General features: G+C 46.0%; 1 protein-coding gene across 1 annotated transcript; it reads left to right on the top strand.

Annotated features, from left to right (window-relative positions):
* Nucleotides 1-1,302: 1,302 nt before the first annotated feature.
* On the top strand, nucleotides 1,303-10,804 carry LOC142257351 (uncharacterized). Its single transcript, XM_075329476.1, has 3 exons — nucleotides 1,303-1,359; nucleotides 6,617-8,650; nucleotides 10,724-10,804. The coding sequence occupies exons 2-3, from the start codon at nucleotides 6,623-6,625 to the stop codon at nucleotides 10,802-10,804; spliced, it is 2,109 nt and encodes a 702-aa protein (XP_075185591.1). The 5' UTR covers nucleotides 1,303-1,359; nucleotides 6,617-6,622.
* The last annotated feature ends 6,153 nt before the right edge of the window (nucleotides 10,805-16,957 follow it).

Genomic DNA, 16,957 nt, shown 5'->3' with positions numbered 1-16,957 from the left:
GGCCATTTCTGCCTGTGATAATGTGCCACCCCTTCAGCGGTCGAACCGCTCGGATCCGGGGGGTGGTTATTCGTGGCTTGAGAGTCTCCGGACCCGGGGGCTAGGGGCCACACTCAAATGGACAGGGGGAGTATTTACAGTGGAGATATAGTTTTTGACGCTGTAAAATAGTGAGTTTATGGAGATTGATTCATAGACTGGAGTACATATATTCATAAATATATGTATATTTCGCCCATCCCTTTAAGGAGAGTCTGTAAGTTGGAAAATGTTAACCAAGAGTTTGAGATGGTAAAACCAAAGTCATCTGCTAGTTGTTCATCAAAGCCATCTGACATTGTTTGTCAAAGTTGTCAGCATATTGCTATATTCTGTTTGGAATGTTGGGCTAAGAGCTGAAATAGCTATGAGAACCTTCTTACTGTTTCTTTAAGGTCAAAGTTCAGCAAGCTTCAAAGGATTATAAATAAGTTGAAGTAGGTTTTGTTACAAGTCTCTAGTGCGCAAGTACACTTTTTTCGCGGGTAAAACGTACCACGTGACATGATGTAATGCTCAACTAAATTAGGATAGTTAGTTTTTGTGTTACCATGTAAAGAGATAAGGGCAATCAGGAGGAGGGGTTTGGGTTATAAAAGAAGCCCACACTTCAAAGGTTGAGGAGAAGGAGGGAGAAGGAGGGAGGAGAAAGACGGACTCATCCGACCAGACATCTACAGATCATCCCGAGACGGCTTACACACTACAGCGATGTAAGATAAATGAACTGTTATTTTTTCTATCTGTCTATCCATCTATTAACTCAAGCCAAGACAGTTATTTTTCTCTAATGACTGTAACCCTCCAAGTCTTATCTGAATAAATCCATAATATGTTTTTGACCTATCTTCGCTCCAATCATTTATATACTGGCTATGCAGTTGTCGCCCTAAACCCATTATTTAACATTTGGCGAGCACCAGCCTGAATGATTGTGAAACACAGCTGTTTTCTGTGCGAGGTGATTTTTTTCACGCTGCCTATTCACAGCGATTAGGACTCTTTTTTTCTCTCACGTCATTCCCTGCCCTTTGTCCAAGAAGGGGGGTCTGTGAGTTTGGGAGTAATCTCTCTGCCCAAGCTGCAGGCAAAAGACGATACACTGTGTCCACATCAGAACCTAAGAGAGGTTTAACGTGACAAAGCTGCACGGAGGTCGTATGTGTCAAGCCTTGACGGTTGGAGCCATCTCAGGACCATCCATCCAAAAGACGGTTGGAGCCATCTCAGGACCATCCATCCATAAGACGGTTGGAGCCATCTCAGGACCATCCATCCATAAGACGGTTGAAGCCATTCAAGGACAAGCATCACATATTGGTGAGAAATGGATTTTATTCATGATTATTTTAGTAACTGTCATGTAGAGTATTCATTTGATCATACACATAGTGACGCACAGTTATGGTCAAATCTGTACCGGCAATGTGAACTTGAGAATACTAAGTTAGATAAGAAGTTTTTTACTGTAAATCGGTTACAGAAAAAGATACAGAATGTATTGGGTATGGTATACACTTACAACTCCATGGTGGGTGGGGCACAGCCATATGCACACACTATCTGCATGGTGACTGACACACCCATAACAACAGACACGCCCAATACAACAGACACACACGTCACAGAGGCAGAGACAACAGATTGTCCAAATTGTTCGATATTAGCAGAACATATCGAACATCTGGAGGATCAGTTGGAAACAAGAGCAGATTTAATATCAAAACTACGGAAAGATATTAAATATGTATCTGTTAATACGAGACAGAACAAGACAGATGCTTCCCAGTCACCTGCATCAGGTTTAGGTTCAGACGTACCGGACGGGCTGGATACGGCCGAGGACGGGACTCTGAATGAGGAGGAACTTCGGAAAAAGAAGTTACATGATAAGGCCGCCCGTCTTAACATTAAAATCCATGACCAATTAATGAAAATCATTAAAGACATACCCAAATATGATGATAAAATGGACGCCTTCCATAATGCGGACATTTTTGAGTCACATTCGGATAAATATAATCTAACAAATGAACAGAGAAACAAGATTTTCAGGGTATGGCTTCCCTCCCACATGGCAAAAAGGTTACAAGCAACACCTAGGACAGACGAACACAATGACCTGATCCATGACACAAAGGAAGATAGGCTGAGAAAGTTAATTCTCTTTACCACAGGAGAGGCTATCCCAACAGTCGAATTGTTAGAAAACCTTAAGACACACATACAGGAGGATCCATTTGTCTTTGTAGTCAAATTTGAACAGGCCTACAGAATGATAATGGAAATCGGATCTGATCAAGAACCGCCTTCCATGATCAAGGCCTTTGTTAAAAAGTTTAAATATTTGGACCCTGCTTCATTCGAAATAGCTTCTAGAATGGAAAGTCTACAAGAGGCCACATCATTTATTGATAGAATACGTAGACGAATGAAGCAAAATCAGGTAAAATCAAAAATAGCCATGATAGAAGGGAACACTGACACATTAGTATCCCAGGAAAAGCAGATCAAAAACAACAAAAGACCGGTGTTGAATTCTAAAAACAAGAATTCAGGGGGGGGTAACAGGAAAAGCACAATTCACTGCTTTTTTTGCGGCCAACCCGGACACCTGAAGTGGGAATGCAAGAAATTCCTGAGGGCGGGAGCTGAGGAAAGGCTGGGTAAGGAAAATGGACTGATGCCAAACACATCCAGTGCACCTCCCCCATCTTCAGCACCTCCACCTTCATACACGCCCACTCATACTGACAACAGAAATAACCAATCACCATATACGCCCACTCATACTGACAACAGAAATAACCAATCACCATATGCACCTCTGACCAGACAGATAAGGGAAATGACCATACAGGGATTGGATGGAAGGGGCAAGACACCTGCTGCTCTTCTCCCTTCTCCATCCTCCTGACTCGCAAAGCCGGTCCCCAGGCTCCATCCACTGGAATTCGTCACTCGAGTTTCAATGGATAGCTGTGGTCGACCATTTTTAAAGGTAAATCTTGAAGGTCAGGAAGTAACATTTCTCCTTGATACAGGTGCGCAATTGAGTGTCACAAATGTTGATTTACATTTAAAGCCAGATTCCCCTGTATGCACAATTGTTGGTTTCAGTGGTAAAAATGGAACAAATGTGACTTTAGCGCAGTATGTTTCTTTGGAAATACCTGGTTTTTTGAAAACGAAAATGGATATTTGGTGTTGTCAGGATACTGAGAATATAATTGGCACTGATTTTATGGAAAAGCATGGCTGGATTATTGATTTGGGTAACAAAACAGTTTGGAAAGCTTCTAACGGTTGTAAGGCGGTAGTTATTGATCCAGATGAATATAGTCATGTCGGGACCATTTGTTTGACCGATGTAGTGTCAGCAGATCATTTGTGGCCTGAAACTGGTGGTGATGAAGTATTGACTGAGTTAGTACAGCGGTTTCCTTCTTTATGGGCTCAGTACAGGAATGAGGTTGGAACAATGAAGGATGTAGTTGTCAAAATTGAAGGCCGAGACCCACCTCCACAGCGTCAGTATAAGTTGCCTCCGGAGTCAGTTGCTCCGATGTCGAAGATTATACAGGAATTGTTGGCTCAAGGTGTCATACGTAAGGCAAATTCTGTTTGTAACAATCCATTGTGGTGTGTTCTGAAAAGCGATGGTAGCTATAGGATGTTGTTGGACTTAAGGATGTTCAATAAGTGTACTCCCAATGTAGCACCGATTGTAGCTGATACACATGACATGATGTCGAGATTGGATGCTAAGGCAAGGTATTTCTCAGTATTGGATATCAGTAATGTTTTTTTCAGTATACCGATTGAGCAAAGTTGCCAATATAAGCTTGCATTCAACCACCTCGATCAGCAATTTGTATGCTGTCGTCTTCCTCAGGGGGCAAGTATGTCGCCAAGCATTTTTCATCAGGCGCTAGCGAACGTTTTGTCGAAATTTTCTCGTCCGGAATGTTTATTGCAATATGTGGACGATATCTTGTTGAGTACGGAGGACAAGGAGATGCACGTGATCTTGCTTGCAGAATTGTTTGAGCTGCTGCATGATGCAGGTTTAAAACTGAATACCAAAAAGGTCAAGCTGATGCAGACTGAGGTCAGGTTTTTAGGAGTTCTGCTAAGTCCAGGTACACGGCGACCCCTACAGGACAGAATAGAGGCAATTGCATCTCTTCCAATTCCAACATCACACAAGGCACTAAGACATTTTTTAGGGCTTGTAAATTACTCAAGGGATTTCATTGAAAATTTTGCTGACAAAGCCAGACCTTTGTATGATCTTTTAAAAGGTGACAATGATGATTATTTTGGTCCCTGGAGTGTTGAACAGGAAAAAGTCTTCACACAATTGAAACATGATCTACAACACGCACCTGCGTTAAGTATGGTGGAAAGGAACGCACCTTTTGCGCTTCAAGCACACACTTCAGAGACAAGTATCTCTGTGGTTTTGCTGCAGCTGCAAGGGGGGGAATGGAGAATCTTGGGGTACTTCTCTAAGCTTCTCTCACCTGTTGAGAGGGGGTTTGAGGTGTGCGCAAGACACCTGGTGGGAGTGTATTTTGCGATAAAAATCACTCAACACATCATCGGGTTCCATAAGGTTATTCTCCAAACGCCACATTCCACACTGAAACTTCTCTTTGAGAAAAACATCCCAGGTGTGTCAAATCAGAGATTTGCCCATTGGTTGCTCTCATTGTCTCCAAATCAAATTGAGGTAGATTACAAGGCCAAGTATGTTCTTCCTCAATTGATGCAGTATGAAGGACAAACCCATGATTGCATAGAAACGTTCCATGAACCAAGTCCATCTCTCTTCAGACGACAGTCGGAAGACGCAGATGAACCTGTGTTTGTAGACGGTTCTAGATTTTTTCTGGAAGGACACTATCACACAGGATATGGAATTTTCTATTCCAAGCGAGGACAAGTGGTAAAACACAAGTTACCAAGTCATTTCTCAGCTCAAAGGGCAGAGATAGAAGTGGTAAGAATGGTCCTACAGCTGAATGAAGCTGATGATCAAACTCCAATGGTAATCTACAGTGATAGCTCCTATGTTGTCAGATCCCTAACCGATTACCTGCCTGTTTGGGAAAGGAGAGGCTATGTGGACTCGTCCAACAAAGCCTTGTTGCACCGCGAAACTCTAGAATCAATTTTTGAGATGGCATCTAGGGCCCCAAATAGATTTGCTATAGTTAAAGTCGCTGCACATCAAAGATCTGATGATGAGTTATCTGTAGGAAATGCAACCGCAGATGCTCTAGCCAAAGAAGCTGCCCTGACAGGAGAGGAAGTGTTTGACTCTGAACCTTCTGAGATTTCAGCGGTTCAAAGAACAGACACGTACATACCTTCATTTGCAGAAGAACAGAGAAAAGATCCTTCTCTTGTTATTTTTCTGGATGATCCAAAGCCTCCTTTCATCTGTGAAAATGGGGTTTTGTGTCACAGTTCAAATGAAGAATTGCGTCCAGTTGTACCAAAACATCTACAGGTAGCATTCACTCGATACAACCATGAGAGTTTAGGTCACTTGGGACAACAGAAATTGTTAGTCATTCTCAAGGAGAAATTTTATTGGGAAAAAATGGACGAAACAGTTCAAAGTGTTGTACTATCATGTCTCATTTGTGCCCAAATAAATCCAAGACCTAAAGGACAGAAGCCACCACTTCTACGGATCGCACCTGCAGATGGTCCATGGTCTACACTGCAGATAGACTATATTGGTCCTTTACCCTCAGGTAAACATGGTCTCAGGTATGCATTGATTGTGGTAGATGTGTTCTCAAAATGGGTAGAAATATTACCTGTTAGGAAAGATGATGCTTTGTCCACAGCAAGGGAATTGGTACAACATGTCTTTTGTACTTGGGGGATCCCAAGGATGATTACCTCCGATCGAGGTAGCCACTTCACAGGTAAAATCATGCAAACTGCTTGTGCTATTCTAGGGGCGCGACAGCAATTTCATGTCCCCTATCATCCACAATCTGCGGGAATTGTGGAAAGAATGAATAGGACAATCAAGTCCAGAATTGCAAAGATGCTTTTGGACAAAGGTAACACTTGGGTTGACAAGGTTCCTTTCATACTCATGAGTATAAGAGGTTCAATCTCTTCTACAACTCAATTCACTCCGTTTGAGTTGATGACGGGAAGAAAAATGCCATTGTGGTTCCCACATGAGCCATTTTTATCCACTCCACAAAAAGATGCTATCTCAAGGTCCCAATGGTTGAGATCGCTACAGGAGAACCTGAAAGCGATTCTGCCATATGCGGCATCGAGAATGCAGAAAATGGAGCCACCCTATGAGTCCAAATTCAAGAAAGGTGCTCTAGTGATGATCAAAACTTTTCGCAAGAGTGGTCCATGGGAGTGTAATTGGGAAGGTCCATTTGAAGTCCTTGAGACTATGGGACAAGTCATGATTCTTGTGCACCGAGTGTCAAATGTGGTAAAAAAGACCCGGAAAACACAAAAAGTGTGGGTTCACGTTGACCAGTGCAAAATATTTGTGACAAAATAATGATACTGCATTTCTTTCCAGGAAGAAATGGATTCCTATACGAACTGGAATAAAGAACCTAAAGACTGTGAAGGAAAGATGACATCAAGCCTTCTGGAGAAAGAACATCTTCCCAAGCTCAAGACAAGCTTCTACGTGATGGGATCTACGTTCCTGCTGCTTTGCTTTATTTTCGTCATTGTTTACATGTTACATCAAGGAACAATCGCCAATGATGTGAATGAACAGACTAGAGAGATTCAACATTCTCGAAGACCAAGAGGATCAGATACACGGAACTTACTGACAGAGAACATCACGGACGATTCTGTGGAGATAACAGGAAATATCTGCATGGGATATGGAACAAAATGTTGCATTGAATTACATTTCATACACGACACAGACATAATATTACATGCGATTGCAGGACCTAAAACTAGATTCACACAATTACAAGGAGAATATGTACACAATAATAAAACTGGTACATGGGAATGTTCTCCTACAGATGTACTATACTGGAACATAGAGATCAGAGGTGATGAACCTGCTGTATGGTCCGGTGATATTACAAATGACATGATTGCAAAGGGAAAGTTTGGAAGATCCAAAACAGAAATTTTGTTAAAAACTCAGGTTTTTGGGAAAATTCTGGATCCTTCTTTACTCTCCATCACAGAAGGAGATAAAGATTGGGTCAAAACATGGAATTTCCAGATAACACGGGAACCTGTGCAAGTTCAGGTATCTGTAGTGTTTACCGTTACTAACACTATAGTTCCGGAAATAAGGGTTTCACCACAGACAGTACATAACAAAGTAAATACATTACCCATAATGTTAAAATGTAACACAAGGTTGAAATTGCCTTCTGAGTCTTTGTTGACATGGACCAAAAATTCATCATTTTTGGGAAGTTTTTTAAACAGTCCAATTAATGTCATTCACAGAGGTCAGATTGGTAATATCAGGTGGATGGATGATACGTTCATTTTTTCCATAGAAAATCCATCTTCCAGGGACTCTGGAATTTACCAGTGTTGCGTTGAAACAAAGACACATTACAGACATTGTAAAGACGTTAGTGTGAATATTTGGTCAGCAGCAGATAGTGCATGCACAGACACGAGGTTCATGCCATCTACTCCTTTCCAAATTAATCAATTTCAGTCCAAGTCCTTATTAAGGGATGGAGAATTTATGACAATGGTGTGGACTTTCAATATGTCTCATTGGAAGATCTCTACCAGGTTTCCTCAGTGTCAATCACATCTCATAAACATGGAGATGGGGATAGAACAATGGTTTGGGAAAAGAACTACTCAGACTAGGAGTAAGAGAGGAGTGTTAGAAGGAATTCTGGGAGGAATTGGGACAGTGGGAAGTCTGACTAATGCCATGAATATACAGACACTTAAGTCAGATTTGGATAATATTGGTTTTATTGGAGGAAAAGGTGTAAAGGTTCAGAAGAGTCTGAATCAACTTCTTGAAAAGATGGTAATGAATACAGCTGCTGTACTAGGCTCTTCCGTGTCACATCTACAGGATGCTACATTAGCTCTCGTGGAAAGCACACACGAAACACAAGTAGCTAAAGCGTGCCTGGAGATACAGGTAGAGTACTCTTCTAATTTAAAGTTGATTGCACAAGCTTTACAGAGTGGAATTACTCCACTGGGAATACTGCGAAATTTACCTGTAGAGTATGATTTTGCATTGAATCATACGGATTTGTGGGTAAATAAGTGGTTAGGATGTGAACGAAACATTTGTGTTGGCACATCGCTAATCCCGGTGATTGGAAGAGAGGGGACTATTGTTCCTGTTACAGTTTTGGGTATACCTGTGAGCAACACACAACAAGTGTTCTATCAACTGCAGTACACAGATTTTGCATTTGATGGAGTGAACACTGAACAAGTAGACATTTCTTCATGTTTGCATTTTGTTTCTAAGGTGATGTGTTTACCTGGACAGGATAAGGTGATTTATCATTCATGTTTTCATAATCATTCTTCTTGTCATGCGAGAATAGAGACTGTACAGACAATACATGATCTGGTGACTCCAGTAAGTCCAACTAAGATATGTTTTCAGGTCATGTCTGAGGCAGAGAAGGTTTCTGTTATCTATTCTGCTTGTGTACATAAGGAAAACCTACCTATGGGTTTGTATTGTATAGAAGGAAATGTGAGATCTCTTTCAAAGAAGGAAGGAAGTTTTAATATCACTTCTATAGGAAAGAGAAACTTAACGGCATTTCCGATACAATTCAATTTATCACAGATAAATGATTTTCCTTGGGATATGTGGACAAGTGAAATAAAGAAAGACAAGGGTTTGTTAGATTTATTAACGAAACAGTTAAAGGAAGCAGAAATTATATTCAGACATGAACAAGGTGAATTAAGTGATATTGAACACGAATGGAATGGAATGTCAGGTAGAACTTGGTGGAAGAGTTTTAGTAAATCTGTACATTCCTGGTCTCAGTCATCTTTTCAGTCAGCGGTTGGGTAATGTTTTATTTAATCCCATCATAATCATATTTTTATTAGTTTTGATGTGTATTATATATCAAGTTTTTGTGATGTGTAGAATTCAGAAGATATATAGGAACATAAAAATAGAAATGAAAAAGGAAGATAACATTCTTAGAGGAATGTTAAATCGCAAGATGACTTTTTGACAGAAAGTTGCAGATTGGTTTATCAAGTCAAATATTGGTCTAGAATTTCCAACAAGAATGTATGTGATACGAATGATGACACGATTGAGTTAGGGTTTCCCGGGGTTCATCAAACTTCCATATAAGGGGGGACTGTAAAATAGTGAGTTTATGGAGATTTGATTCATAGACTGGATTACATGCATTCATATAATGTATGTATATTGCCCCATCCCTTTAAGGAGAGTCTGTAAGTTGGAAAATGTTAACCAAGAGTTTGAGATGGTAAAACCAAAGTCATCTGCTAGTTGTTCATCTAAGCCATCTGACATTGTTTGTCAAAGTTGTCAAAGAAGAGCTATATTCTGTTTGGAATGTTGGGCTAAGAGCTGAAATAGCTATGAGAAACGTCTTACTGTTACTCTAAGGTCAAAGTTCAGCGAGCTTCAAAGGTTTATAAATAAGTTGAAGTAGGTTTTGTTACAAGTCTCTAGTGCGCAGGTACACTTATTTCGCGGGTAAAACGTACCACGTGACATGATGTAATGCTCAACCTAAAATAAGGATAGTTAGTTTTTGTGTTACCATGTAAAGAGATAAGGGCAATCAGGAGGAGGGGTTTGGGCTATAAAAGAAGCCCACACTTCAAAGGTAGAGGAGAAGGAGGGAGGAGAAAGACGGACTCACCAACCCGACCAGACGATCTACAGACAGAGAGACGGCTTACTACATCACAGCTATGTAAGGCATATGAACTGTTATTTTTTCTATCTGTCTCCATCTATTAACTCAAGCCAAGACAGTTATTTTTCTCTAATGACTGTAACCCTCCAACTCTTATCTGAATAAATTCATAATATGTTTTTGACCTATCTTCGCTCCAATCATTATATACTGGCTATGCAGTTGTCGCCCTAAACCCATTATTTAACAGTGAGTACCACCGTGCCGTCTGGCACTGCGCTGCCCCCGCGACCCTGCACCTCGCCAAGCCCCGCAATCCACCTCCCAGTCGCCATCACCGGGCCCCGGGACCACCAAAATCCCCCTACCCACGGAGGGGAGAGAAACATCTCAGCTGCTCCCTGTCATCGCTCCCGGGATCCCTGTCCAGAGCAGCGGTGGTGTCCCAACCTCACCACAACCCGTGGGTGGCGTCACGGACCACATCCCCAACTTAAAACTATCCCCTTTCACTCACGGGCGAGGAGCGCCGCTCGAGTCCCCGGATCCGGCCCACCGCTCGAGCCACCGAGCAGCACGCAGCAGCAGCAGCGCCGGACCCGAGCGCGAGCGAGAGCGCAAGTGGCTGCGCCCTCCCCACCCGCGACAGATGCAGTAATAGGGGCACATATGATAGCAGTGGCTCAGTATTGGGGTATCAGGAGGATGAGGGGTTTGTGCAGGTCTGGAATAGATGGGGTCGGGGCTGGAAATGTGAGAAGTCAGATGAGTCTGTGTTGTAATTTCTGCAGACAAGCCCTGGCTGGAGAAGTCGTCATGTCGGGCTGGGCCGGAAAGAAAAGATGAGAAAAGTGAATGAGAAAGAACATTAGCTGTAAGTCACCACCTATAACTGTACTATAATCTCTCACATGTACTGCAGCACTGATATCCACCACTATATGGTCACCATATGGCGGTAATATCAGCGTTGGCCTTTGTGTAGATTTATTTTCAGTAACAGCGCGGTCATCTGCTGAGGTTCCTCTATACCCATTATTAAGGCGTGATACTATAGTTGTTACCAGGTTAGGGGTCCATTCAGATGTCGCCCCCACTGAGCTGAACCACTAGCTACACCACCGGATCCAGCACAACCTCTTAATCATAACCTAATCATTGGTTATGATTAAGATGTTGTTCCTCGGAGCATGTAAACCAGATTTAGGGGTGTTTTTTGTCTCCTCCATGTTCACAATTTGTATTTTTAATATGCATTAAATGAGTTCATTTTCAGTGCTGGATCCTTTCCCTTTTTGATTGTTCCCTGTTGGTTTTTTTGATCCGTACACGTCTTGCAGGTGAGCTGGTTTTTCTTTTTCTTTTGGCTTTATTACATTACTGATCCTGAGTTACATCCTGTATTATACTCCAGAGCTGCACTCACTATTCTGCTGGTGCAGTCACTGTGAACATACATTACTGTAAATTTCCGGAGAGGGGCAGTCGTAGGCATGGGTCATGGCAGACCTCAAACCCCCCTCCCCCCGGCACAGTACACATGGGCCGCCCTTGCAGCGGTCGAACCGCTCGGTTCCGGGGGTTGCTACGGCTCGAGGGTCTCCAGACCCGGGGGCTCACGGCCACTTCAAATGAAAAGGGGGACATTTTACAGGGGATAAGAATTTGTGACCCCACCCGTGATTCGCGGTAAATGGGAGTACCGCCGTTGCCGATGGTAGTACCTGGAGGAGATAGAGCGGGGCAGCCAGATGACGTTCCCTCCACGGGTAGGGGAAGGCCCCGGGACTCTGGTGGTGGTGGTGCAGACATGGGGGGTGCAGGCCGTGCAGCGAGCCGGACGCAGTGGGGGCAATGCAGCATACTCACTCAGGATCAAACTCCGACGCAATAGTAAACCAAGTCTCTGGGCACCGCTGCCTCTCCGGAGGGGAGCTCGTCCGGGATTCCACTCCCTTGGATGTTGCTGGTGGTCTTGACCTGCCTCCCTGCACTATTTGTAGATGTTCTGAGTGACCCCTCAGCTTGAAGCTTTGGGGTCCCACTCCCTATGCTTAGGTAGGGGAGCTGTGCTCTCGATGGCTGACACTTGGAATTTCAGTGGGCTGCGTGGGTTGGAAAGCCCTATCCCCCTCTTTGTGTTGGTGCCTTCGATCTCTGAGCTCTTGGGGACAGTTCATAGAGAGACTATCCTCCACAAGTTAATTATCAGGTTGCAGGAAGCTACTCCCTGATCTAGGGTCCAGTACCCCGCCGTGGTCAGTACCAATCCGGTTACTATATACTCTGATGCCGACCGTTCTCCAAAACTAAGCCTGGCTCCTTTCTCCAATACCCTGCGACCGGGTCTCCGACTCCTCCGGTCCCAGACCACCGTCTGCGACCTAGCCAAGGTCTCCCAGGGAGCTCCAACTCTCCCTCTCCTCCCGCTTCTAGCCCCTCACTTTCCAAGGGCTACCACTCAACTCCTCTCCCAGCTCCCCAGGAGTTGCCACTTCAGCTCGTCTCTCACTGAAAGCTGACACTGAACTGACCTAAGTCCCTCTCACCAGTCTGCCTGACCCCTAGGCGGGTGGTCCTATGCCAGCTAGACCACCCACTGGTGTGCCTGACAGGGTGTGGTGTGAGGTGACTAGGATTTTAATGCTGATAGAAGCAACACCAAAGATTAGGATCCCAGAACCATGGAGGGTGGGTTCTGCACTATAAGGGCAGGAGTGCAGTTTCCTGTGACACCCTGACTAGTCCAGGGCGTTACACAGACACAGAAGGGAGCATAGTGGTGTGTGTGTGGTAGGGGTGGAGGTGGTACCTGCTGACTACTGCGCTTCTGTATCTTCAGCTGGCTCCCATTCACTTCCATGGGCCTCGCACTCCATACGCTCAATAAGCAGACAAACACCAGGTAAAACTTAAACGATTTTACTGAGCAAGTGCTTTACATTTACTTTCCATTTTCTTAGGACAGAGACGTCATCATCATCATTCTTCATATACAATTGTTTCTGCAACCGGCTCCACTCTACAGGGACGGCCATAATGGGGCGACTTATCCTCCCGCTTCAACCCCACTCCCCTAGCATGATGGTGATTTGTTCAGCTCGGCTCACAGATGGATGGACGCACTTGTCCTCCCGCTGCAACTGCTTTCCCGCAGGTACTGGCAGATGCTAGCGTAAGGTAGAGGCGCCCCAACTTCTCCTTTTATGTCTCCATGACACACTGGACTTACACTCCACTGCAGATGAGCCCCCTTGAAATATCTTTACTGCTTTCTTCTCCTTTTCCTTTCTGTCCTGTCTCTGTCCTGCTTCAGCCACCTCCACCCTGTTCACTCCACTCTGCTCTTCTGACCCTTCCGCTCCTTTCTTTCTTGTGTTCTGCACACTACAACAGCATCTCCCTATCTGCCTTGTAACAGGAGGTTCCTTCTCCTATGTCTTCTCCTGTGCTGGGGACCCTCCTCCCCTCACTTAGCTCCTGTCACTCCCTCAACATTCCCTCACCTTAAAGGCCCTAGTGACACCTAGTGGCAGAGCCGGATATGTTACACAGGAAAACTCATGTGTCGCGGGCGGGTGGTGCGCTGCTCGACCGTGCTTGCGGCTCGGGTCCGGCTGCTGCTGCTGCTCGGTGGCTCGAACGGGGGGCCGGATCCGGGGACTCAAGCGGCGCTCCTCGCCCGTGAGTGAAAGGGGTGGTTTGGTTTGGGGATGTAGTCCGTGACGCCACCCACGGTTTATGGTGATAATGGGACACCACCGCTGCTCTGGACGGGGATCCCGGGAGCGATGACAGGGAGCAGCTGAGATGTTTCTCTCCCCTCCGTGGGTAGGGGGGTTTGGTGGTCCCGGGGCCCGGTGATGGCGACTGGGAGGTGGATTGCGGGGCTTGGCGAGGTGCAGGGTCGTGAGGGCCAGCGCAGTGCCAGACGGCACGGTGGTACTCACTCAGCCAGTAACGTACACGGAGTCTCTGGTAAAACAAACGGCTGGATGGACGGGTCCCGCAGCCGGCTGCTGTAGTTTCTCCCCTGACTCCAGACTAATAGTGTGCGTCCTTTCCTGCACTTTCTTTGTATGCTCCTCCTGTGCTCTGATTTCCAGTCGGCTCTCCGGTTCGGTACCGGACGGGCTACCACCCTGTCCCGGCTACTTACGGTTCCAACAGGACTGTCTTCCCGGCCCCTGCAGACGGCCACTACCGCCTGCCTGACTGACTTCAAGAGGGTCCTAGGCTCCAACCTAGTCCCCTGACTGTTTCTGCCACTCTGCACACCTCCTCTCCCTTCCTCTGCCTGGACTTGTCTGCGTTGTTTCCTGCCTCAGATCAGCTAGACCCCTCGGTGGGCGTGTCCATCTGCCTGACTCCGCCCACCTGGAGTGTCTGTCTGAACCCGAGGGAGGAAATCAGGTCTCACTGGAGATGACTACTGTGACCTGCTGGGGGGGGGGGTGTGTTGTTACCTGTGGCCCCTGGCTAGTCCAAGGCGCCACACATGCACCAAATACAATGCAGCAAAACATATCAGAACAATACAGTTAAGATTAACAGTTGCAGTACTCTTGGTCACCACATCAGCCTGGGGGCGGTAGGGTACTGGTCACCCTATTACATTACATTACTTATCCTGCACTGATCCTCAGTTATCTTCAGTATTCTCTCACCCACCGCACTATTACATCCAGTTTTATGCACTCCTCATGTTGGGATGGAAGGATTCTGCCAGTCAAACATCCAGATCTGCTTTTCTGTGCGAGGCTGCTCACAAAAGTTATTATTTGAAGACCTGCTCTTCATAGAATGTTGTTGACAGCCACGAGCCACACATGGCTGGCCTGGGAGCCGCAGATGGGAGTCCCCTGGTCTACAGGAATAGTGAGAAGCGCAGGGAGCTTTCATGCGGCCTTTTATTCTCAGCAGTGATGGGGATCGGGAATTTGAGCCTCCACCAGTTAAGCCCCCGTCACATTTAACGACTTACCAGCGATCCCAAAAACGATGTGACCTGATAAGGATCGCTGGTAAGTCGCTGGGAGGTCGCTGGTGAAATGTCACACAGTCAGGTCTTACCAACGACACAGTAACGATCAGCGACCTGTATAACGATCTCGGCGGGCGTTGGGACTGTGTTAGGAGGTCGTTGGTAGGCGTCAAACACAGCGATGCGTCCTGCCCAGCAGGACGTCGCCTTTGAAGAATATGGTCCCAACCATTCAGCAATGACTAGCGATCTCACAGCAGGGGTCTGATCGCTGGTAGGTGTCACACATAACGAGATCGCTGCTACGTCACAGAAATAGTAACGCAGTAACGATCTCATTAACGATCTCGTTGTGTGTGACGGGGCCTTTACACTTCTATGGATGATCTACCAGACAGGTAATGTTCACCATGAAGACAAGCTCTGCCCATATGTTACTGTGTAATATGGATGTCATGCAGTAGTCCTCCACTTGAGACCTCCTAATGCTGGAAAGACATTGATAAGTGGTTTCTGGCCATTTCTGCCTGTGATAATGTGCCACCCCTTCAGCGGTCGAACCGCTCGGATCCGGGGGGTGGTTATTCGTGGCTTGAGGGTCTCCGGACCCGGGGGCTAGGGGCCACACTCAAATGGACAGGGGGAGTATTTACAGTGGAGATATAGTTTTTGACGCCACCCATGGTGTACGGTAATTGGGAGTACTGCCGCTGCTGTTGGGGGTACCCAGGGTGATGGAGTGGGGCAGCTAGATGTCGTCACCCTCCACGGGCAGGGGAAGGCCCCAGGGCTCGGTGGGATGCCGTGGGATGCAGGGGTCACTCAGGTACTCACTCAGTCAATAAGTAGACGCTGACAACTGGGTAATCCAAATCTCCGGGTATCGCTGTCGCTTGAGGGGAGCTCGTTCGGGTCCCGTCCCCTATGGTGTTGCCTGGTGATCCGTGACCTGCCTCCTGGCACTAAGTTTAACTTCAACGTGGTGGCCCAGTAGTCTGAAACTTGCCGGCCCCCACTCCCCTCTGTGTAGGAGCCTACTCTCAGGGCTCACGCTTGGGATTTTCTGTACCGTTTGTTTGGAAGGCCCTAACCCCCTCGTTACGCTAGTGCCCCGATTCTAGAGTGAGTGGAAACAGATCATAAAGGCTCCGTTCTCCCCAGGTTAATTGCTGGGTTGCCTGAATCTTCTGTCCGACCTAGGGTCCGTGTACCCCGCCATGCCTTCGGTCCCGCTCCGGTGATAGTGCCAGGCTGCTGACCGTCCTCCTTGACAGGTCGAGGCACCTAGCCGCAATCCCCTGCGACCGGGGGTCCGACTCCTCTAGGTCCAGACCGTCGTCTGCAACCTAGACAGTTTCTCTTTGGGGCCACTACTCCCAACCTTCTCTGAGCTCCTCACAGCTCGAGGGGTTCTACTCACTCCACTCACTACTAACTGACTGACTACACTCCTCAACTTCCCTCCCTGACTCCCCCAGGTGGGCGACTCTATTCCACTCAAGCCGTCCACTGGTGTGTCTGGTGGGTGTGGTGCAGGGTGTATCTTGGATTTGATTTGCTGTTGGAGGCAACACCCTAAGACTGGGACCCAGAACCAAGAGGGAGGTGGATACTGCTCGGAAGGGCAGCTTGTGCAGTACCCTGTGACAACCTGATAGTCCAGGGGCGTCACAATAAAAACTAATTCTAGGGTGTTTTGTAGGCAGAAGCTTGGAGGGAAACAAGTCTGCTTCTCTGATGGGATGAATCTGATTATTGTTATCAGGCAGGAGCCATAAACTCAAAGTCTGATAGAAGAAAATCATGGCCGACCAGAAACCCTCTGATCAGTATATACAATATATTATGAGGCGTCTACTCTGTATACAGAACATGTGTATGGCAGCTGGGAACAAGCGGGGGTTACATATATAAAAGACAGTAACACTATTACAATACTGCACCCCAAAATATCCTGGGGTCACCACCTTCCATACTAAATATGCAGATGAAGGAGACTCGTACACACGGCCGGTTATAATAATAATAATATTTATTCACT

The sequence above is a fragment of the Anomaloglossus baeobatrachus genome, chromosome 1, assembly GCF_048569485.1.
Source record: "Anomaloglossus baeobatrachus isolate aAnoBae1 chromosome 1, aAnoBae1.hap1, whole genome shotgun sequence".
NCBI lineage: Eukaryota > Metazoa > Chordata > Amphibia > Anura > Aromobatidae > Anomaloglossus > Anomaloglossus baeobatrachus.
The sequence above is the reverse complement of the archived record's forward strand: the minus strand, read 5'-3'. Positions and strand labels throughout refer to the sequence as shown.

Coding starts and splice junctions, on each gene's coding strand:
- LOC142257351 (XM_075329476.1), top strand. CDS start 6,623: ATGGATTCCTATACGAACTGGAATAAAGAACCTAAAGACTGTGAAGGA. Junction 8,651..10,723: donor TACATGATCTGGTGACTCCA/GTAAGTCCAACT, acceptor TAATTTCTGCAG/ACAAGCCCTGGCTGGAGAAG.